Source organism: Pleurodeles waltl, chromosome 7 (genome assembly GCF_031143425.1).
Source record: "Pleurodeles waltl isolate 20211129_DDA chromosome 7, aPleWal1.hap1.20221129, whole genome shotgun sequence".
NCBI lineage: Eukaryota > Metazoa > Chordata > Amphibia > Caudata > Salamandridae > Pleurodeles > Pleurodeles waltl.
In genome coordinates this window covers 1058092070-1058117012 of record NC_090446.1, presented here as the reverse complement: position 1 = coordinate 1058117012, position 24943 = coordinate 1058092070, and the positions used below count along the sequence as shown (strand labels likewise).

The window sequence follows — 24943 nt, the reverse complement described above, 5'->3', positions numbered from 1 at the left end:
CACCCCAGCATTAAGCTGCATTGTTCAGGATGAACCAGGGAAGTCTTTAATGTGTAGCTGGGAGTTCAGCAAACCTGTCTGAATTCCAGTAGATTAATGATTTGGGTAACACTTAGATCTTTAATAATTTACATTTTAGTTGACTGTGGTCTTTCTTTTAATTCTTATTGCACTTTAATATATGTTGAATGTTACTTGCTATACGTATTGACAACTACCCTTTCTACCGTGTTCTGTACAGAAGGTGCTATGAGTAGCTTTTAAAGTGAAGACAAAATATCATATTCTTGATGGCAAAACTCTTCAACCAAAATTACATGCACACATAATCAATGCAACTTTTCCAAAAAACAACTTGCTGACACTGCACCATTAATTAAAGTGAGAAGGTAGTTGTTTTGGGCCGAGAACAATGCTAATGAAGAGCGTGGGGTTTTCATATGGTTTCCCATGGGTATCTGGCATTCCATTTAGGCTTTTGGCTCATGTGTGATAAATGTACTCTTTGATCAGCTTTTTTGTGCTTGTGAGCTTTGTTTTTAGTGTATATGGTTTGTGAGCACTAATGTCAAAGCCTGTACATGAATGTAGGAGTATGACATTCCTTTAAAATAACCAGCTTTACGCTATGTTTTTTAATTCTTATTTTAGGATAGAGATTGTGCGCTGTCCCCTGATGAACTCAAAGATCTATTTAAAGTTTTTCCTTATATGCCTTGGGGACCAGACGTCAACAATACAGTCTGTACAAATGAGAGAGGCTGGATCACTTACCAGGGATTTCTTTCACAATGGACGTGAGTATGCATTTTTCTTGAATGGAGTTCTGATATTAAAATTAATAATTACGTAATTTTTCACGTTCATTGTTTTATATTACTATTCAGATTGGTCTGGTTCACCAACATGACATTTGCATGCGGTGTTGCAGTAGGGGTTCATCGGATGAGGTGATTGTGCGAGGTGTTCAGGGGCCTGTGACAAGCCTGAGCAGAGCCACTTGTTCACCCACTGCCCCAGTTATGTCTGTTCTCAGGGCTAAGAGAAGGATACACTGGTGTGGTTGCACGGTGGACACATGTAGTGGCACTCGCCACCTCCCAGTTCAAAACCCTATGGAAGGGAAGAGCTTTGAGAACATTCCAAGACCTGGGGGAAGCTACACATACGCTATGCACAAAAAAATCTTGTAAGCATGAGGAACGTATTTGGTGCAGAAACTACACTGCTGATTATACACAGAGGTACTTGACCAGTCTGAAACTTTATCATAAAGCATGTCGAGAAGTGCGGGTATGCTGTTTTAATTATAAAAGTAATTGTTCTAAGAATCAGGCCAAGGAGGTTTTTTCATATTGTAAAAGCCTTGTTCGATCCATCTGGCTTGGTTCGAGAGGTTCTTCTATCCCCCCCAAAAGGTGCAATGAATTTGCTAGTTTCTTTGCTTATAAAGTGGTTAACATCTATACTGCATTTGAGGCCTTACCGCCAGTGCCATGGAAGAATTGGAAGTGGCCGCTAAATCAGGTAAAGGTGCTATTTTTGAGTCAGTCACGTTAATTGACTCCTATAGTTTTGAGCCACTGCTTGGATCTAGTAAATCAGGATCTCCCTCTGTCCCTACTCCCCTGGGGATACTTTTGGGCCGGGACTTCCTGTCCTTTGTCTAGATTGATTTGCCCAGTACATCCTTGGCACGACCTCTGGTACCAGCAGACTGGAAACATCTCTGATGGTACCTTTGTTAAAAGAAAAATCTACCCGTGAATGCTGCTAGACCTGAACACTTTCACCCAAACACTTTGGTTCCATTTCACTGTGGAGAAGTGTGGCTCAATGGTTAGAGCGGCAGACCCTGAAGCAGAGATCTGGCTCAAGACCAGGGTTCAAGTCCCGCTTCGGCAGGTCTTGGGCTCAATTCCCCTTGACCAGATAATTCTCGCCTCGGTGCCTAATCTAATTCATGGGTCCCACTCTGCAACTCTGGGCAATAGCTTGCTTAATCTCCACAACGGCCCCAACAGCGCTTGGATGCCTGGCTTCACCCTGGGGTGCTCAGGAGTGGGCGCCTCACAGGGAAAAGCCAGGAGGGGTTCCATAGCGGTATGAGTACAGCGCCTTGAGACCCTAACGGGTGAGTAGTGCGCTATACAAGTGCTAATTTACATTTACTCCTCTCGGCTCTCTAAAATATTGGAAAAACACGTTAATCGTCAAGTGTCATCTTATTTAGGTTCCAACTGTCTTCTCCATGACTCGCAATTTGGCTTTCTACCATGCCATAGTATGGAGTTGGCCTTATTAGAGGTTACTGACCACCTCTGAGCAGTACTGGACTCTGAAGGCACTGCTGCACTGATTCTCCTGATCTTAGCACAGCATTCAGTACTGTGTCCAATGAGGTCCTTTTTCAGGGGCTGGCCATTTGCCACATTAAGGGTCATGCTTTACTCTGGTTCCACTCCTTTATGCAGGAGCAAACCTTTCAAGTCATCTCAGGTACCTCTTCCTTCTCTATTCACAGGCTGCCTTACAGGGTCCCGCAGGACTCCTCCTTGAGACCTATGCTTTTTAATGTATATGTTCGACCACTGGCAGATCAGGATTTTGGCATTATGTTGTTTTCTTATGCCAGTGCCACTTAAGTAATTTTCTCTTTATTCTTTACTAAGGACAAAAGTGGCCTTGAACTGAGACCTTGCCTAGCAGCAGTGGCACGCTGGATAGAAAACAATTGCCTGAAATTGAGTGGAAATAAAACTGAGTTCCTGGTAGTGGTTAATGAGCATCATCTGTGGGTTTCTTTGGACTGCCTGAAGCGTTGGGCCCCATTCCCTCACCTAAGCTGGTGGTGAAGGATCTCGGCGTCTATCGAGAATGCAGTTTCAGGGTGGATTTTCAAATAAAAAGGGTTACCGCCGCATGTTTTGGGTTATTGAAAAGTCTGCAAAAAATGTAGGCTCCTGCCAGACCCTGCACAGAGAACTGTTGTACAGGCCGTAAATAGGTCATAACTGGACTGTGGCAATGTACTTTACTTGGATATCTCACAATCCCTTATGACCAGATTGCACATAATGCAACTGCTAGGCTTTTTGGTCGCATCCCTTGTTATACGTCCGTTTCGGCTCAGTTGTGTCAGCTTCACTGGTTACCTATTGAAAAACGGGTTTAGTTTAAGACATTGTGTATTATGTACAAAGCTATGGTATTGGAAGGCTCCTGATTTTATCAGAAAATTAGTTTCTCACTGTGCTCCCATGAGTGTTTTACACTAATGTAACCTGAGCCTTGCAGCTATTCCTTGAGTGAAGCTTGCTAGGCAAGGAAGGCCAAACGTGTAGATATCCTAGCCCTAAGCTCTGGAATCAGCTTCCCCTCAAAGTTCGAACTGACACCTCTCTGAGTTTTCTTTAAGAATCTAAAGACATGGCTCTATCCGTAGTGGGTGCCTCTGTATCGGCGCTGCTTCTTTTATGTGGAAGTTCATTCAAGTTATTCTCACGGGCAGTAACATGAGTGTTTTTACAGAATAAATTAATGGTCCGATTTTGACTCAATTAGGCGTTAAAAATAAGAAACCACTGTCCATACCGTAGTATACAAATTTATGGTGGGGCTTGGTTCCATTTAACATTTTGAAAAAGAAAGAGGAAACACATGTTTACTGATTCACCTCATTTATAAAGGAGGAACTATTGCCTTTCATTAGAAACCCTTTTTAGGGTGATGTAAATGAATAATACTCATCAGTGTAATAGACTGAATTTTGTCATTTGACTGACAAGCAGCTTTTTTTATTATATTAACAAAAACATTTTTTGGTCAGGGTATTAGTAATGAACATGTTACAGAGAAAAAAATTCCGTTGACGATGAGATCTCAGTTGGGAATATGAATAGTTAAACAAGGAATTATTGTAAAAGAAAGGGATTTTTTTGCCATTTAATTTGTTGATTGTATCACCTGTACAATTAATTAAATGGTATATTAGTACAAATTAAGTCAATATAAAGTGTATTGTTCGATGGCATCTGTTGCTGTAGATACACATGTTCTGCATAGCTCGCCATCTGGTGTTGGGTCGGAGTGTTACAAGTTGTTTTTCTTCGAAGAAGTCTTTCGAGTCACGGGACCGAGTGACTCCTCCTTTTGTCTCCATTGCGCATGGGCGTCGACTCCATCTTCGATTGTTTTCTTTCCGCCATCGGGTTCGGACGTGTTCCTGTCGCTCCGAGTTTCGGAACGGAAAGTTAGTAGATTTCGGAAGATTTTCGTCGGTATTGTTGCGTTTGGGATCGGCGTAGTTAGATTCAACACCGCATCGAAGATCGACGCGCTCCAGTGCCCTTCGGGGTAGTTTTCGAGCCCCCGTCGGGGCCTGGTCGGCCCGACCGCGTGTCCAACACCGCCGATGGAACGGACCCCGTTCCGTTTTTGTCCCAAATGCCACAACAAATACACGTATACAGACCAACATTTGGTCTGTAAGCTGTGGCTGTCACCTGAGCACAGTGAGGAGACTTGCGAAGCCTGTCGCGCGTTCCGGTCCCAAAAGACACTCCGTGACCGTCGAGCCAGGAGACTTCAGATGGCGTCCACGCCGACAGCGCACCGAGAGTTCGAGGAACAAGAGGAAGAAGAAACCTTTTCGATCCACGAATCGGACTCCGAGGAATTCGACGATCAAAGAACCGTGAGTAAGACGTCGAAAACAACACATAAGAAAAGTGACAAGGCCCAGGGGACGCCACTGCCACCAGGCCATGGCTCCACCCATAAGTTCGGTGACCGACCATCGGCACCGAAAAAGGCCAAAACAGTGCCGAGATCGTCCGACTCCGGTCGAGACACCGGCACGCAGCCTTCTCGGGATCGAGAAAGTGCTGGAGAGAAGCAACGACACCGAGATAGCGGTGTAGAAACGGCTCGACGCCAAGACAGCGGCACCGACTAAGATCGACGCCGAGAGGTTTCGACTCCAAAAAAGAAAAAAGCCACCTCGGAGCCGAAAAAAGATACAGGCAGGGTTTCGGTGCCGAAACAACCCGTAACCGACCCAGGTCCAGGCTCTTATACAGAGGAGCAATCACTGTCCTCTCAGATGCGAAAGCATAGGTTTGAGGAAGAGCTGCAATCCACCGAAGTGGACCATACGCAAAAACGTATTTTCATACAGCAGGGAACAGGAAGAATAAGCACCCTTCCCCCTATTAGGAGAAAAAGGAGACTGGAGTTTCAAACAGACCAGGCGCCACAAACAAAAATGGTGAAAAAGGTGACTCCGCCACCCTCTCCTCCACCTGTACTTAATGTCTCACCAGCGCAAACTCCGTCACATTCCCCGGCTCACACCACCATGAGCCAAGGTGACCAGGATCAAGACGCTTGGGACTTATATGACGCCCCAGTGTCGGACAACAGTCCGGAGGCATATCCAACAAAGCCCTCACCACCTGAAGACAGCACAGCATATTCTCAAGTGGTGGCTAGAGCAGCACAATTCCACAACGTAAACCTCCACTCAGAACAAGTCGAGGATGACTTTTTATTCAACACCCTCTCCTCCACCCACAGCTCCTACCAAAGCCTGCCTATGCTGCCAGGTATGCTTCGGCACGCAAAGGAAATCTTCAAGGAGCCGGTCAAAAGTAGGGCAATAACGCCAAGGGTGGACAAGAAATATAAAGCACCTCCTACAGACCCTGTTTTCATCACCACACAGCTGCCACCAGATTCCGTCTTAGTGGGAGCAGCTCGGAAGAGAGCCAACTCCCACACATCTGGGGACGCACCACCCCCAGATAAAGAGAGCCGCAAGTTCGATGCAGCTGGGAAAAGAGTCGCAGTACAAGCGGCAAACCAGTGGCGCATCGCTAACTCTCAAGCACTACTTGCGCGCTATGACAGAGCCCATTGGGATGAGATGCAACACCTCATCGAGCATCTACCCAAGGAACTTCAAAAAAGGGCAAGGCAGGTGGTTGAGGAAGGACAGAACATATCAAATAACCAGATACGATCTTCTATGGACGCAGCAGACACAGCTGCAAGAACAATTAATACATCTGTGACCATTAGAAGGCACGCATGGCTAAGAACGTCTGGGTTCAAACCAGAGATACAGCAGGCAGTGCTCAATATGTCATTCAATGAAAAACAACTGTTCGGACCAGAAGTGGACACGGCAATCGAAAAACTTAAAAAAGACACTGACACTGCTAAAGCCATGGGCGCACTCTACTCCCCGCAGAGCAGAGGAACCTACAGCACCTTCCGCAAGACACCCTTTAGAGGGGGGTTTCGGGGTCAGGCCACACAAGCCAGCACCTCGCAGGCAACACCGTCCAGCTACCAGGGACAGTACAGGGGAGGCTTTCGGGGCCAATACAGAGGAGGGCAATTCCCTAGGAATAGAGGAAAATTTCAAAGCCCCAAAACCCCTACAACCAAGCAGTGACTCAGATGTCACTCACCCCCTCCACACAACACCAGTGGGGGGAAGAATAGGTCATTATTACAAAGCATGGGAGGAAATAACTACAGACACTTGGGTCTTAGCAATTATCCAACATGGTTATTGCATAGAATTCCTACAATTCCCTCCAAACATACCACCAAAAGCACAGAAATTGTCAAAACAACATTCCGACCTTCTGGAAATAGAAGTTCAAGCACTATTGCAAAAGAATGCAATCGAATTAGTACCAATCACACAAACAAACACAGGAGTCTATTCACTGTACTTCTTAATACCAAAAAAGGACAAAACACTGAGACCAATCCTAGACCTCAGAATACTAAACACCTACATCAAATCAGACCACTTTCACATGGTCACGCTACAAGAGGTGTTACCATTGCTAAAACTACAGGACTACATGACAACCTTAGACCTCAAAGACACGTATTTCCATATACCAATACATCCATCTCACAGAAAATACCTACGGTTCGTATTCAAAGGAATACATTACCAATTCAAAGTATTGCCTTTTGGTTTAACAACCGCACCAAGAGTCTTTACAAAATGTCTAGCAGTAGTGGCTGCACACATCAGAAGGCAGCAAATACATGTATTCCCGTATCTAGACGATTGGCTAATCAAAACCAATTCACTAACAAAGTGCTTACAACACACAAATCAAATCATACCAACCCTCTACAAACTAGGTTTCACCGTCAACTTTGCAAAATCCAACATTTTGCCGTGCAAAGTACAACAATACCTGGGAGCCATAATAGACACAACAAAAGGAGTAGCCACTCCAAGTCCACAAAGAATTCAAAATTTCAACAAGATCATACAACGCATGTATCCAACACAAACAATACAAGCAAAGATGATATTACAACTCCTAGGCATGATGTCTTCATGCATAGCCATTGTCCCGAACACAAGACTACACATGAGGCCCTTACAACAGTGCCTAGCATCACAATGGTCACAAACACAGGGTCACCTTCTAGATCTGGTGTTGATAGACCGCCAAACTTACCTCTCGCTTCTATGGTGGAACAGTATAAATTTAAACAAAGGGCGGCCATTCCAAGACCCAGTGCCACAATACGTAATAACAACAGATGCTTCCATGACAAGGTGGGGAGCACACCTCGATCAACACAGCATGCAAGGACAATGGAACGTACATCAAACAAAACTGCATATAAATCACCTAGAAATGCTAGCAGTTTTTCACGCATTGCGGGCTTTCCAACCAATTATAACTCACAAATACATTCTTGTCAAAACAGACAACATGACAACTATGTATTATCTAAACAAACGGGGGGACACACTCAACGCAGTTGAGTCTTCTAGCACAGAAAATATGGCGATGGGCAATTCACAACCACATTCGCCTAATAACGCAGTTTATTCCAGGGATCCAGAATCAACTTGCAGACAATCTCTCTCGAGATCACCAACAGGTCCACGAATGGGAAATTCACCCCCAAGTTCTAAACACTTACTTCAGACTCTGGGGAACACCTCAAATAGACTTGTTTGCAACAAGAGAGAACGCAAAATGCCAAAACTTCGCATCCAGATACCCACACAGGCAGTCCCAAGGCAATGCCCTATGGATGAACTGGTCAGGGATATTTGCCTACACTTTTCCTCCTCTCCCTCTCCTTCCTTATCTGGTAAACAAATTGAGTCAAAACAAACTCAAACTCATTTTAATAGCACCAACTTGGGCAAGGCAACCCTGGTACACAACACTGCTAGACCTATCAGTAGTACCCCACATCAAATTGCCCTACAGGCCGGATCAGTTAACACAACACAACCGACAGATCAGACATCCAGATCCAGCATCGCTGAATCTAGCAATCTGGCTCCTGAAATCCTAGAATTCGGACACTTGCAACTTACCCAAGAATGTATGGAAGTCATAAAGCAAGCCAGAAGGCCGTCCACTAGGCACTGCTATGCAAGTAAATGGAAGAGGTTTGTCTGTTACTGCCATCATAATCAGATCCAACCTATACACGCAACTCCAAAGGATGTAGTGGGTTACTTGCTTCACTTACAGAAATCTAGCCTAGCCTTCTCTTCCATTAAAATACACCTTGCGGCAATATCTGCATACCTGCAGACTACCTATTCAACTTCCCTATATAGGATACCAGTCATTAAAGCATTCATGGAAGGGCTTAAAAGAATTATACCACCAAGAACACCACCTGTTCCTTCATGGAACTTAAATGTTGTCTTAACAAGACTCATGGGTCCACCTTTTGAACCCATGCACTCTTGCGAAATACAGTTCCTCACCTGGAAGGTTGCATTTCTCATCGCCATTACATCTCTAAGAAGAGTAAGCGAAATTCAGGCGTTTACAATACAAGAACCTTTTATACAGCTACACAAAAATAAAGTCGTCCTAAGGACTAATCCTAAATTTTTACCAAAGGTTATTTCACCGTTCCACCTAAATCAAACAGTGGAACTACCAGTGTTCTTCCCACAGCCAGATTCCGTAGCTGAGAGGGCACTACATACATTAGATGTCAAAAGAGCATTAATGTACTACATTGACAGAACGAAAAACATCAGAAAGACTAAACAACTATTTATTGCATTCCAAAAACCTCATGCAGGAAACCCAATATCAAAACAAGGTATAGCCAGATGGATAGTTAAATGCATCCAAATCTGCTACCTTAAAGCAAAACGACAACTGCCCATTACACCAAGGGCACACTCAACCAGAAAAAAAGGTGCTACCATGGCCTTTCTAGGAAACATCCCAATGCAAGAAATATGTAAGGCAGCCACATGGTCTACGCCACACACGTTCACCAAGCACTACTGTGTAGACGTGCTATCCGCACAGCAAGCCACAGTAGGTCAAGCCGTGTTAAGAACGTTATTTCAAACCACTTCCATTCCTACAGGCTGAACCACCGCTTTTGGGGAGATAACTGCTTACTAGTCTATGCAGAACATGTGTATCTACAGCGACAGATGCCATCGAACTGAAAATGTCACTTACCCAGTGTACATCTGTTCGTGGCATCAGTCGCTGGAGATTCACATGTGCCCACCCACCTCCCCGGGAGCCTGTAGCAATTCGGAAGTTAGCTTCAACTTTGTATATTTGTATATATATTATTTTAGCCTTAAATAGGTACATACTTAGTCACTCCATTGCATGGGCACTATTACTACAACACAACTCCTACCTCACCCTCTGCGGGGAAAACAATCGAAGATGGAGTCGACGCCCATGCGCAATGGAGACAAAAGGAGGAGTCACTCGGTCCCGTGACTCGAAAGACTTCTTCGAAGAAAAACAACTTGCAACACTCCGACCCAACACCAGATGGCGAGCTATGCAGAACATGTGAATCTCCAGCGACTGATGCCACGAACAGATGTACACTGGGTAAGTGACATTTTCATTACAGGAAATTGAAGCAACTGCATTTTTGATGGGAGTTTGGGGGGTCCCTTTTATAGTATCTTATACAAGAAACACAACATGCATAAACATGCGAGCATACCAGAGCTGTATCACCTACATGGTTTTAGGTGAGTTCACAGTGTGAACATAGTTTAATTTTTCTCAACCCATAATGTGTCCTTTATCCATATCTGTGCTCCTTGTTGTTTCACCTTCTGCAACCCAGGTTTTTTTCATTGCTACCCTTGCTGAGATGTTGTTTTATACTTTATTCCACTTCTGTCCCAGGTGATTATGGTTTATGAGTCCCACAACAATGTATTATCTGAAGAAACAGGGAGTTACAGAACCTAGTCATTTTGGGAATTATTGTCCCTTTTCCATTGAAGGTGTGATGTGCTATCTACAAAGCCTCATCCAGAGGTTTTGTGAGGCCACAGGTATATCATGGAGTGCTCCTAGTGCCTGCATCATGGGCTCCCAAATGCATAGATTTATAATGCTGAGTTTCATGTATTATAAAGCACAAGAGTGATGAGTGCTTGAACCCAAAGAGAGAGAGTCCTAGGTATTGAAATTACTTTCCAAAGAGTCTTCGGCTACAGAAGGAGCATTTTACAACTGACGTCCCCTGTGGCCCCACCCTAATTTCAGTGGCTTTTTGTGGATTTTGATGGTGCTGACTTGGGGATCAATTGCTCTTGCCAGTGATGTCATCAGTTCAAAAAGGGATCTAATTCTACGCGTTAGGATTTCTGTTCAAGGTATTTCCAGGTCTTCCAGTCATTGACTTGAAAGGAGGCATGACCTTAGGGTGGACGCATTATGGTTGGCAGACCTTTCAAGTGAAGCATAATCAGGGGCTATCTGCATAGTTGTACAATGTAAGGCCATAGGACTCGACCAGGAAAGGAGGAGATTCATGTTGATTTTAATAAGAAAATGAGCAATACAGATAGTGTGCGAACGCCGAATGTAACAGGTCAGTGGTGAGAACAATGTTGAGAGACAGTGATCATTTGAATGCCAGCTCATAGAAATGGTGAGACCAAACCAAGGACCTTGTCGTGGTTGTGACGCCCATTTTAGAGAGGCAATGAAACAGGCAGATCTAAAGCTCTATTCCCATCCATTTGTGACTTGAAGTCATTCTAGGTTGAAATGTCTGTTTCACGATGAGGTTGTGAAACAGCCTGTGAATTGCCTCAATTTGTTTTGCTGTCTTTAATCAGATAACTGTTGTGATGATTTGATTGTAATGGGCCTTTCCTGGAAATATAGATTTGCAGAAAGTCTGTATTTCAGGGTTATTTATTTTTACTCTGGTTTCTTAAGTAAGATCATGCGAATTCTAGAAGATATATTTACACAGACTGTAAAATTGCCTGCATGTCAAGATACATTTTGAACATGCAGAACATTTTATTATACTGTAATCTAGAGTTGGACATTTAATCTGGCCTGCCTGCCCCGTTCTTTTCTTTACCCAGCCTCATCTTTAGACACAAGACCCTGCATAGTTTCCAGCGTTCTCACATGTTCAGAGTACAAATTGCTACTCCCTATTTTTGAGGACTTGGAATTGTTTTCTTCCTTACTGGTAGAGTCAGTCTGATTCTACGGCTCACTCAGGTATTTATGATACTCCTCTATAAATCATAACATTGAGTTGATACTCCTTGGATTTAAATGAATGTTTATTTGTTGATTGTCCACAGCCTTGCAGGCCCACTTTTGTTATTCTAACAAAATCAGTTATTTCACAAGATTCACAGATTTTCACAGTGAATCCCTTCTTACTTTTTTTTGTAACTCACCTTAGTTCGGTAATTTGACTTCTGCAGAAGTTTCTATAGTTGTTTGTTAATGGTGTGATTACTTGTATTTCTTTGAAGGTATTCAATAATATGTGTTGCGTATTTCATGTAATACCAAGACAGTACTATTAGATGACAGTTCGAGCAAACATCTGAAGGTCCCCATATATTTGCAAATAATTGTTCCGAGTTGAATTTTGAAATATGATTTTATTCTCATTTAGGTTAACCACTTATCTAGATGTACAACGGTGCCTGGAGTACCTGGGGTACTTGGGTTACTCCATTCTGACAGAGCAAGAGTCCCAGGCAATGGCAATTACAGGTAACATACATTTTATTTCTTTTGGATTACTTACTTCCAAATCATGCCAGCATTTTGCCTTGCATTCACATATGCGTACCTGTACAGAGACTTTGAATGTTTTACTGCTGCAGGCTTTTACCTTGCCTTACTTTCAGAACTTATTCTTACCTAACTAGAGGGCATCCTTACACGTCATTGTGATACGGGAAACTACCACTCAAAAGCTGTAAAAGCAAAGTGTTGTCTGGCCTCTGTCTCCTACATCTGCCTAGTTCATGACCACATCCCTTTATCTTTGCAAGTGCTGTTTGGTGAGAACTAGCCCACCATTCAGCTGTTCTTTCCTCCACCCAGCACGTTTCATTTTATAGCTGTTTTTCTCTCCTCTCACTCATTTGACTTGGATAGCCCTTTGATAGCTTTAGAGTTCAAGATGAACACATTATGTAACAAGTACCTTGTAGCAGCTGACCTATTGTCTACTCGTTCCTCTCGGAAGAAGCAGGCTGCTTCCTTTCTCTGTTTCTCTGCAACCATTACAAGATCGCTAAAGAACCATTGGTGCATGTTTGTAATACCATATACAGTTTGTATCAGAATTTAAGTTTTCTAAACCCTCTTTAAGTACAAGCCCGTGGCCCTCTTATTAGCGATAGCCAGGAAACCGAGTAGACCGTAGCCCACAAGCTACCTCAGCACTAGATGGGGATGGTGCATTCTGGGTAATAATTAGTCTTGTAAAACTTCACAGGATTATTTGTTGTTAGTAGGTTTCATGGTCCTGATGTACGGAGAATGCATTATAAAAAGGGGGTCGCAATTTGCTCACCAACTTTTACCAAGAGCGTTTGTTGTATCGCAGTTTTAATTAAATATATATATATATATTGTTCTATATAAATAAGTTTATCTTAATAGGAGTTTAATATTCCTGAGGAGGGTTCTGAATATACTGAAAACAGCAGGCTTAACGTTAAAGAAGGAAAAATGCCAGATTGGTGTGAGTTCTGTAGATTATCTAGGGTATACAATATCGAGAGATGGTTTTAAACCTAAAACTTCCCTGGTAGAGGCAGTTAAAAAAGCAAAGGCGCCCAAAAATAAGGATGAACTCAAGTCATTTCTGGGTCTCACTGAATATATGGCCAAATATGTCAAAAACTTCTCAGATACATCATATGATCTCAGAGAGTTACTTAAGAGTCACATACCTTATAAATGGAGGGAATGTCATGATTATGCATTTGAAAAGATTAAACAGGCCATTTTATCAGCACCATATCTTTGTAATTTTAATCATGAAAGGAAAACTATTCTCACCACAGATGCCAGTAAATTGGGTTTGGGGGCTACACTATCACAAGTCATTGATGGCAAAGAGAGGATTGTGGCTTTTGCATCAAGGGCTCTAAGCAAAGCTGAATCCAATTACTCAGTCATTGAAAGAGAGGCTCTGGCATGTTTCTGGGCTGTTAAACATTTTAAATTTTTTCTTTGGGGTACACAATTTACCATACGCACAGACCACAAACCTTTAGTTTATGTATTCTCCACTAAGGGATTTTACAACAGCACTCCAAGGATTGCGAGGTGGACCTTGGGCCTTGAAAGCTTCTGTTTCAAGGTTGAGTACCTCCCTGGCAATAGAAATTTGGCTGCGGATTTTCTATCTAGAGTTCCGTTGGATGTAGTAGAAGACTTTGATACTCCAGAATATCCTATATTGGTAGTTTCTACATCTTCTATCAATGAAGATGAATGGAATTCAGCATGTCAAAAAGATGAATCTCTATCCTTGCTAAAACTGAGAGCCAAGGAAGGATGGCCTGAATCCAGGAAGGATCTGGATGAAGTTATTAAAAGCTACTGGGAGGTGAGATATGAAATAAATGAAATAGGAAATTGTGTATTTAGGAATGATAAAATAATACCTCCTGCAAGTTTAAGACACAAAATCATTAGGCTGGCTCATGAGGGCCATCTGGGCAGAAGCCTAACAAAATCACGTATTAGGGAACGGTACTGGTTCCCTAATATGGACTCCATGACTGAAACAGAAGTCAAAGATTGCACCATATGTGCACGCAGTGATAAAACGAAATTGATTCGCAAAACCCCAATTTCTCCTGTGTCCATACCTGACAAACCTTGGTCCAAACTGGCATTAGATATCATTGGGCCAATCAACATGACAGGAGTAGTCAAACGCTTTGCCTTAGTATTAATTGACTACCACTCGCATTGGATAAATGCAAAATTAGTTAACCAAATCACAACTGAATCGGTGATAAATTTCCTCAAGGATGTGTTTGCTGTTGAGGGCATACCAGCTACCCTTATTACTGATAATGGGGTTCAGTTGACTTCTTTAGCAATGAAAGACTTCCTTGCATCTCTCAGTATAAATCACCTCACTACAGCTTTGTATTGCCCAAGGGCAAATGGTCTGATTGAGAGAACCAATCGTATGATCAAGGAATGCATACAGTTAGCTAGTGTTAATCATTTGAGTGTGGAAAATGCTATCAGAGACATGTTATGGGCATACCATACAACTCCAAATTTAATCACTAAAGTTTCCCCCTTTTCTGCGCTAAAAGGCAGAAAACCAAGCACAAAATTCTTTCCCTCATGGTTAGGTGGAGGAGAGAAGAGTGAACCTGCAACCCCTCATATCAAACTTAAATTATCTCTGCACCAAGATAAATACAGAAGAATGTATGATAAGAAACATGGTACGAAACAACAACAGTGGGTGGTAGGGGACAGAGTGTATGTTAAAAATCCATTGAAGGGAATGAGGTCAAATGTGAGAGACACCAAGTTTATGGGCCCATTCAATATTGCCAAAGTAAAAAGAAATGTAGTTGTATTAGAGAATGGACAGTGTTGGAGCATGGATAGGATCGTCAAACAGCCACCGGGTGTAGAAAAGACTGAAAGCAATCCTGAGGAAGCGGAAGGAAGTCAGGAAGTTCCACAGAATCGCAATGAAGGAGGTTATGAGAAAAGAACATATAGCCGACGAATTAAACCTCCTGTTTGGCATAAAGATTACGAGATTACTACTTGAGTATAATGAACTGTAATTAATGATAGCAGATGACTGTACTATTTCTAGTTTTGTTAGAAGGGAAGATGTGTTGTATCGCAGTTTTAATTAAATATATATATATATATTGTTCTATATAAATAAGTTTATCCTAATAGGAGTTTAATATTTACACCGATAGAAGTAGTATGTTCCACCTCCCCTTCCCCTTAGAATGGTAGAGTCTGACAGTTATTGGGCTGGAGTTGACAGTAGAACGTTGAGGAGCTAGAAGAGCAGCTGTGTGGAGAACTGTTGCTGAGGCAGTAGAGATGAAAGAATAAAGACTGAAGTAAAAGGAATTTGATTGAAGTGTCTTTATATCAGCGTTCTTATATTGTGAACCATCCTATGTAATTATGTCATTCCACAAAAAACAGAATCACTGTGGGTCTGAATTCGACCTACCTCATTATTAAGGAGGTAGGTCACAAATTGCAACCATTATGTCAGTGATTACTTTTAAATCAAGCAATCTTTTTTTTTAAAATGCAGCCAGGATTCATTGTAAAAAAAAAAAAAAATGTTTACAAACTTTTTTCAAGATTAGACATAGGTAAATGGGGCCGCTACCTACTCGTAAAAAAGTTTTTCCACCATTTACAAATGAAGGGGTCCTTTGGAAACTCCATCCCATTTGCAAATGATTTATTGCCTTCTTTTGAGTTGGTGGTAAAATATTAATATTTAGCGAACAAATTGCGGTCACCAAACTTTAATACATACCTTAAGGAATTGGTATTTGGAAGCAACACCTTTAAAAACACATCTTACAAATAATTCCTTAATGTTTTCTAAATCCATTTATTGATTTGCAAAACCGTTTCTGAATCGTTAAATGGATTAAGTAAATTTAAAAGAATATTTTAATGGCTGGAAACCCTCACTCACCAAATCTGTGTGTTTGGGACTGTCAAGACACTTAGTACATCAGGTCCCAAATCTTTTTTTTTTTTTTTTTTTTTTTACCATGAATTGATACACTGAAGAATGCACAGTAAGTATTTATTTTATAAGATTACTATATTTATTTATTTATTTTAAATTTATTGAGCACAGATGTGACCTAAAAATTATCCTGGTGCTTAGCTGGCAGTCAGACAGGTCAATCACATTTAAGAAGATGGATGCTTATGAGTTGAAGAGCCATGTCTTTAAGGTCTCCCAAGAGGCCAGCAGATCAGGGGCAACTCTCAGTGAGTGGGGCAAACTGTTCCTCTGCCTCGCAGTTACAACCAAGAGGGCTCAGCCTCCTGACCTAGATTTCGTAAACTTGGAGACCAATAAAAAGTTGGCTTTTGCAGATCGCCGAGTTCTCCGAGGCAAATAGTGATGAATGTTATGGTGAAGAAAGCTGGGTCCAGCTTTATGCACTGACATGAATATGATTGAGAGAGATTTATAGACAACCCTTTGCGATGGTGAGCCAGCATTATGTAGATAACGCAGCAGCCTTGGAAGAGGACCTAGGTAGGCAAAGGAGCAGCAGCAGCTTGTATCCACTACAGGCGACTGAGCAGATATGCTGGTGACCCCAAGAATAAGATGTTACAATAATCAAGTTTGTTCAAGATGGAACTCTGCACCATTAGCTGGTGATCAGGACCCGATGAGAAGGGAATAATGTTATGAATCACCCACTTTAAAGAAAATAAGAGCAAAGCTTTTTATCATCAGACTCAAGCAATACATTCTAATTGAAGTTTACTCCCAGGTTCCTTGCGGATGTAGTAACCACTGGAACAGAGCCTCTTTCAAGAGCCAGAAGTCTTCTGGTAATGCACATAGAGCCTACCCAACAGTGCAGCACATCACTTCTGTTTTGTCTCTGTTGAACTATAGGAAATTTGCACTGAGCCAAAATAAAACTTCCCTCATACACCAAGGAAAGATTCTAAAGGCTCGTGGTGAGATTGGACCAAAAATCACAATTAACTGACTTTCATCTGCATAAGTTATTAAATTGATGCCATATGATTTAATTGTTAAGGCCAAAGGATGCAGATAGTGTCCGGCTCAGTGCTGAGGCCTGGAGAACATGTTGACTGATTGCCTTAAAGGTAAATTGGGGGGGGGGGTGCGGATGGTTTGAACTCTGTCCTCCTGGAAGGGTTTATACCAACTCAGTGTCCTATTCTTGTGCAATAAATGTGTATAGTTGTAGCTGTAAAAATGGACAAAGCAGTGAAGATGAGAAAGATTAATAAACAGAATATGAAGAACAAATGCAACATTATAGTGGTAGTCCAGAATTCAAAACTCTTATGCACGAAACAGTGGAGTCTACCTTTGTCCTCCAGCCCTTCGCTCCTTGCCACTACTTAAGTCGTCTTAGCACCAAAAGAGCTTTTGCAATTTTTGAAGGTGGCCTCTTGCCCGTATACCTCACTTGAACAAATAGTGTTGTTCTGTGTGAAGGAAGTTGTTGTCTCTCTCTTTCTCTACTTGATATGTATGGTGTTGAAGCAACCTAAAAAGGTGGGACTGGCTCAGGGATGCCTGCCTAGGACCTTCACAGCTTTTGCTCGCTTGATCTCAGAGTTTCCCAGGAAGTCAAAGATTTCCGTCCAGCCTGCTAGATCTCAATTTATATATACTTTTCCTTATTTTTATTTAAAATTGTAGGCTTCACATTGAATGATTATCACAAAACACATATCCACGTGAAACTAATTTTCAATAATTTTAAATATTGCTGAAAAATCTTGCTGCTGGTTAACTCATACAAACAATTCTTCAATGAAGGCGAAAATCATCTGTCTAGAATCTTTAAAAAAAAAAAAGCTCCACTGAATCCAGTACCAACATGTATGTGAAAAACGTGTTTTGGAAGCTGTATCAGCATGTAATGGTGAATCATTTTTATAATTATACTTTAGGAAAATCGACAAAGAGTGATAGTTGAAAAGAGAGACACCACACCATGTAGTGATGGCTGTCAGGCAGCAATTTGACTTTCACATGTTTTTCTGCCACCCTCCTGCAGTTGAAGATGGCTGCTGCATTGTCCTTAGGATGGGCATCCTTGTTGCCAATTTGAGGCTTTCAGTCTCCATCAGAGCAGAATTGGCCATAAACTAGCTGCATTTGATTCTTTTTGCCCTGAAGGAATTTCTACTGTTGGTCAAAGACAAGGTGGACCAAGTTATTACTCTCAGCAAGATGGGAATGTGATAATGCAATAAGAAGAGCTGCATGGGTTCACACGTTCTCTGTCTAGGGGCTCTAAGAATGTAACAGTGGCTGGTGAGAAATAAGATTTTGCTATCAACAATCCATCTGGTTGGTTCCCTTAGTGTAATAGTGGACAACCTCAGGGTGGCATTTTCTGGCTGCCAGTCAGTAGCTCCTTCACGCAGAGGTGGCCTAATGGTGTTTTCATCCAATGGTGCATGCTCTGACTGGAAAAACACTTAATGCCCCATCTTTTGCTCCCTACAGTTTTTTCCTCAAGAGGCTCTGCAGGACATTCTCTGCCTTTTCCTGGACTTCAGTCTATCTGTATGCATTAACATAGTTTCCTCTAATCCTGCTCGTGTAAAGTGAGGTGAGATAAGGGGCTGGTAAGCCTCGTAGTCCCAGATTGGGCACGGAGAGTCTAGTGCTCTCACAGCTCCTTGCTTTGAGCATCTACACTATCATATCCACTTGCAGTGCATATATGTTTGCAGTAAGCAAGTGCCTTAACTATAATTACAAAACCCAACATTATGAGTGCTACTTTTGTTAGGGAAATGTTGCTTACAATACTAGATTAATAATGTACATTAATATCCATCATCTCATTTTGTCATTGTTTCACAGTGCTTTATGGTTCATACAACTTGCTTTATAGTATGTCACAGTCCAGTTACTTAAAGGTGGGGCTCTGAAGAGGATATCACTTTGGCTTTAGTGAGAAACGTGCCTACCGCTGCCCTTTTCCCACTCCCACAACCAATGCCAGTGATGCCTAAGCTCACATCCTTAACGACCCAGCCTTCCTTGGCTATGTTCACTTCAAGGGTAATGGCAGTACATGGTTACGAAATCTAAATAAGTGTTCATTTGGAAATAATACTGCAATGATGTAATAGCTGACAATGCTGTTGATGTCTGTTTGTTAATAAAAATATAGCCTTTATTGACAACTCCCTTTTCATTTACATTTCTCATACATCAAAAGGGTTGCAGACCGAACTTAGTCAAGGATAAATATTCCCTGTATAATGACCTAGAGACCAACAAATAGAAAACCAAGGTGATGGTCTTCAGTAAAAAGCAGAGGCAAATACAACTTTCTCCATCAAATGCACACACTTCAAAGACGTCCGCACCTTTTTGTATCTTTATTTGATGATAAACCGTACTGCCAAGTGGACCTCACATATCCAAATTGCAGTGGAGCTATCCAATTCTTCACTAAATGCTATTGTCTGGTTTGTCTGCTCACATGATAACCGATTCTTAGAACAGACTGAACAAGTGCTGTATGCCAAGGCAGGAAGCCAAACCACATATAGGACTGAACTCTGTGGACTAAATAAAAGTACATTAAAAATGGATCCTGATGAGAGAAAATGTTGGTATTCCCTATGGATTCTACCAACATGTTTCCCTACAATAGACCTAGATTGCAACATTGGTTACAACTCAGTATCAAACAAATACCCCCAATCAGATATGGGCAGAAAACACAATAATGGGATGGAAAAAGCCTGGTGGATAAAACCTTGAAGTACCTGAAATCCAGCCAAGTCTTTGCCTTGAAAAAAACAGATTAACATCCTGGACTTAAACTAACAACTGCTGTACCAAGTCTTTGGCCCTGATTTAAAGTTTGGCAGATGGGTTACTCTGTCACAAACGTGACGGCTATCCCTTCCGGAGTATTACAATTTCCATAGGATATAATGAAATCATTCCATCATGTTTGTGACAGAGTAACCCTGTCCACCAAATTCTAAATCAGGCCTTTAGTCTCACTCCTAAAGATGTAGTAGTCCCACCTAGACGGCCATTGTGGACTCTTTGATGTTTATCAGCATTTGGGAATTAATGATAAAAACATTCGACCAGCTCACCGACATCTCAGAAACCACCACAAGACCTATGGGCAGATACTTGTTAAATAGCTGTAACATAAGAGAAAAGATGTGAAAACATGCAGACTGGAAACTCCTACAAATGGGAAATCAGAAAAATTTAACTATGTCATGAAATTTAAATTATTTTTATTTTTTAGTTCTCTCTCTCCCCCTGTTAATAAACTTCTAATGAGTCATTGGCTGCAATTTAAGTCCTAATAGTAATAGGCACATTGTGATCACCTGCATGTCGTTTTCAAGATGTTCTCTATTTGCATGTAGATGTAACTGGAAAGTTGGCTAAATTGTGACCATATGTTCCAAATAGTCAATATCTGGTACAGACATCTAGCTACAGATTCCCTAACTTTGAATTTTCCCCAGGTGTTGGACTGGATCTGGAAGAATTTTGTGAGCAGTATCCCTGTGCACCTCAGCGTCCATCATTGGTGTCGGCCCCGCCAGAAATGACATTGCGGTTCCTATGTAGGCTCCACCAAGGCGCTCCGACGTCAGCTCTTGTCTTTCTGCGCCAGCCAGCTCTGATCCGAACAGAGCTACACTTTAGTCAATTTTTGACTGGCCTCGTGGTGTTGAGAATGTCTTCTAGGTAGGCCATGCGGAACGTGTCATGGGGCGATGTCCGTTACGGATCTGCACCTCATGCGTCTTTTATGTTTGGAGTGCGACCAGGACCTGAAGTCGTGCTTCGAGTGCCAGGCCATGCATCCAAAGGCTTTGTGGGAGCAGTCCCTAAAGTAGATGGCACACAGCTCTGTGCAAGTCCAGGTGCCCGTCGAGAGGAAGGTCCCGGGACTGGTTGCAGGACACAAAACATTGTCATCCCACTCCAAGGACTCGGGACTATCAAGTAAGTCGAGGCACAAGAAAAAATCCAAGAAGTTGAAGCACTCTTAGACTTCTCCTTGTCCGGCAGCCGACGAGACAAAGGAGCGTTGACGCTCTAGGCCTCGTTCTGTGGAATCTGTGCCTGGGCTGACTCTGTGCCTCCCCGAGTTTCTGGGAGCTGGAGCAACCCCTGCCCAACTTTGAGAATTTTATGAGTCATTTTTGGGCAGCCTGACCCTGCTGTGATGCCTTTGAGCCCTCCAGGGTTGGAAAGAACCCCTTTGGGTTTCTGCTCCTGCGGTTTCGGTGCGAGGGGCTCCCAGGGATCCAGCCCTGGATCCAGACCGGCGCCAGTCATACCACGTTGGCCTTTGCCAAAGCTGCTGGTGCCATCTGTGTCCAAAGGCGGCACCATCCCCATTGTAATTCCTGACTGATACAGAGCCGGATGGGGAGTACACAACTCTGGCACTGGCAGGAGCTTTTCCTCCTTGGTCCGATCCGGAGCCATATTTCTCTGGGCTAAGCCTTGGAGGTGAATGTGAGGGGTTGTTAAACCCTTTAGAAGACCAGCCTTATGAATCTGATATGGACTGGCATGATGACCTGTGTGAAGCCAGCAGACTGGACACTTATCCAGATACTGGCATGCTTTCTCCACCTACCGTGGCTACAGATGAGGGCGCTATCGTGGTGAGGTGGGTGGCTGGCTGAAGTCTTGGACCTTCAACTGCCCTCAGTGGCTTTCAAGACTAATCTCTTGCCAGAGGTGCTGCAACCGGGAGCGTCTGCCTCTGAACCCCTGCTCCCATTCAGTGATGCCCTCACTGACATCCTACTGGGTACCTGCCCCAAACCCAGCACAGGGGCTCATGTGAGCAGGACTTTTGCCCTCCTCCATTACCCTTCACTTGGGGCTCAAGTTTCTTTTCGCAACACTCCTCCCCGGAGAGCTTAGTGGTCCAAGCCTCTACCTCCTAAGGCGCATTCCCTACCACTCCCCCCAATAGTGAATCAATAAGGTTGGATTTCTTCGGGAAGATTTGTTCTTCCACCAGCCTTGCCTTATGGTCCATGAACACCTCATGCCTTTTGTGCTGTTATTCCCACGTGGTGCCGCAGGTCCCTGAGGAGGCCCGGACTGTACACTCTCATGCTGGTGCTGATGGGAGAGACTCAGCAAAGTTCACAATTTGATGCAGACTTTACACAACCAACTCGCTAGGTAGAGCGGTTTCTATGTCATTGGCTCTCAGGTGCCACGGCTGGCAGGGGACATCTGGGTTTTCAGGGAATGTCCATGCTTCTTTATGGACATTCTGCTTGTTGGCACCTGTCTCCCCCTACATCCCCTCTCAGACTGCCTTTCACCCCTTCCGTGGCTAAGGAAAGGGTCTCCAACCGCACTAGTTCCCAGCCAGCCGCTGTGCATGCTGCCCAGCTTCTGTATAGCCAAGGGCGCGCACCAACCCACCTTGTGGGTGAGGTGGCCAGGGGTCTGGTCAGTCCCCAGATGCATCAGCCTCTAAACCCTCCTAGTCTGCCTCTACCCCTCCTAGTCTGCCTCTACTCACCCTTCCCCCTCCAAGGACCATTTGGAAGCCGGATTCACTTTAACCTGCCCGCCTGGCAATCCATCAGTTCGTACAGGTGGGGTTTGCAGATAGTCAGAAGGTGCTACTCCCTCCCCTTCAAGACTGCCCCTCCATCCAGGCCACCATCCTACAATCGGATGGCGGAGGATCTTTCCCTTCTCTGCGAGGAAGTTATGGCTCTCTTGGCAAAGGGAGCCATAGAGAGGGTTCCAGGGCCAGAAGTAGGCTGTGATTGCTATTCCCGCTCCCTTCTAGTCCCCAAAAAGGACAAGGGTCTTAGCCCTATCCTAGGCCTTCACTCCCTCAATCTGTTCCTCAAGCAGAAGTTCAAAATGCTCATTCTGGCTCAGGTTTTATCTGTCCTGGACCGAAGCGACTGGATGGTAGCGTTGGACTTGCAGGACACTTATTTTGACATCCCCGTCCTGCACGCCTACAGACATTACTTGCTGCTCACAGTAGACCACAACCACTTTCAGTTCACCATGCACCCCTTTGGCCTTACCAGTGCACCTCGGTGTTCACCAAGGTGATGGGTGTGGTTGCAGCTCATCTGTGGGGATTAGAGGTTTCAGTCTTCCCCTATCTCGACAACTGGCTGTTGAAAGCAAGCTCTCTTCAGGTTCTCATCTCCCACCTCCAGAATACGGTGCTTCTTGTACATTTGCTGCGGTTGACTATAAACATGTGGCAGTCACACCTGCCTCCCTCTCAGATGCTCCCTTTCATCAGAGCTGTTATGGACACAGTGCAGTTTTGGGCTTATTCTTCCGATTGGTGAGCCCAGGATATTCAGTCTATGATAACAATATTTCAGCCTCTATTGTGGATTTTGGTGAGAATGACTCTGAGGCTGGTGGGGCTCATGGCCTCCTGCATCGTGCTGGTGACACATTCCAGATGGCATGCTCTGCAGTGGGACCTGAAGTTCCAGTGGGCACAGCATCAGGAGAATTTCTCCAACCAGATTTGACAGTAGTGACAGATGCGTCACTCCTGGGTTTTTTGGCGGCCATCTAGGAGAGGTGATCTCTGGTGGAAACTGGGCTCCACATCAACATGTTAGAGCTCCGTGTGACCCAGCTGGCACTGAGAGCATTTTTTTCTTCTATCAGGGGAAAGATGTTGCTGGTGTTCATTGACTACACCACTGCCATGTGATACCGCAACAAGCAGGGTAGGGTTGGGTTATGGACACTTTGTCAGGAGGCTCTGCGCCTCTGGATGTGGCTGGTGGTTCAAAATCTGGCGGGGTCTCTAAATGCCAGGGCAGATTAACTCAGTCGGAAACACCTAGTGGATCAGTTCTTCACCCAAACTTGTCTATTCTCTGCCTTCTTGCATGGAGATTGAGCGGTAGCAGTTGACCGCCTTTGATCTTCCTCCCGAAGTCTGTAACGTAATCTTAAAAGTCATGCGCCCCTCCACCAAAACGGTATGTGCCCTTCATTAAAAGAAGTTTGTGGCATGGTGTACAGACAAGTCTGTTGATTTCCCCCCTCATCTCCCCCACCCCTATTTCTGCCCCTCTCTCCCTCAGGTCCTGTTGTTCGTCCTTTCCCTTGCTCAGCAGGGCTCTGCTCTGGGCACCCTTAAGGGATATTTGTCTGCTACTCTGCTTTTCTGAGGCTGCCAGATCAGCCTTCATTAAGTCTCCTATTGTACCTAGGTTCCTCAAAGGTCGTACACATCTCTTTCCTCCATCCCCATTCATTATGCCCCAAGGGTATCTGAAATTAGTCATTAGTTTTGTGATGTGTGCGCCGCCGATAACCATGCTGATGTTCGACGGAAGACCGCCAGTGGCGGGGGCACATATAATAATTCCTGGAGCCTCACTGCCATTGATGCCAGTGATGGCCCCCATGCACCGTGGTGGCGGGGGTGGATGCTGCTCCACCCTCACCGCCACGTCAGTCCAGACACCGCCATGCCTATAAGCTAGCATGTCACATACTGGTGACCGGAATGAGTATTCCTGTCATCAATATGCTTTCCGCCAGGAATTACCTGATGAGGTATCCTGCCAGGAAATCACTTGTGGAAATCAGATCATTATCCCACCTGCGGTCTGGGCTCCACCGCCAGGTCCAAAGTGGCTACCGGCGGTCGCGGTGGGTATTAGTGAACTAGCTGCTTTCTCTGCTGTTATCTTTATATGGCGGTCTGCACCGCCACTGTCGGCCGTGTGGTTATTACCGCCATCATCGGCGGTGGGGTCATTACCGCCAACATCAAAGTGACCACCATAGTCTACCTGACAAGGCATTACCAAAGGTAAGTAACTTGTCCTATATGTATTGT

General features: G+C 43.7%; 1 protein-coding gene across 4 annotated transcripts in view; it reads left to right on the top strand.

The window, feature by feature from the left end:
* Positions 1-24943, top strand: part of RHOT1 (ras homolog family member T1) — a 394200-nt gene that overhangs the window by 220803 nt on the left and 148454 nt on the right. For all 4 annotated transcript variants that reach the window (XM_069199969.1, XM_069199971.1, XM_069199970.1 and 1 more), the window contains exons 13-14: positions 652-797; positions 11956-12056. In XM_069199969.1, the coding sequence (XP_069056070.1) occupies positions 652-797; positions 11956-12056 (247 nt within the window). The remainder of the gene's footprint in view (positions 1-651; positions 798-11955; positions 12057-24943) is intronic.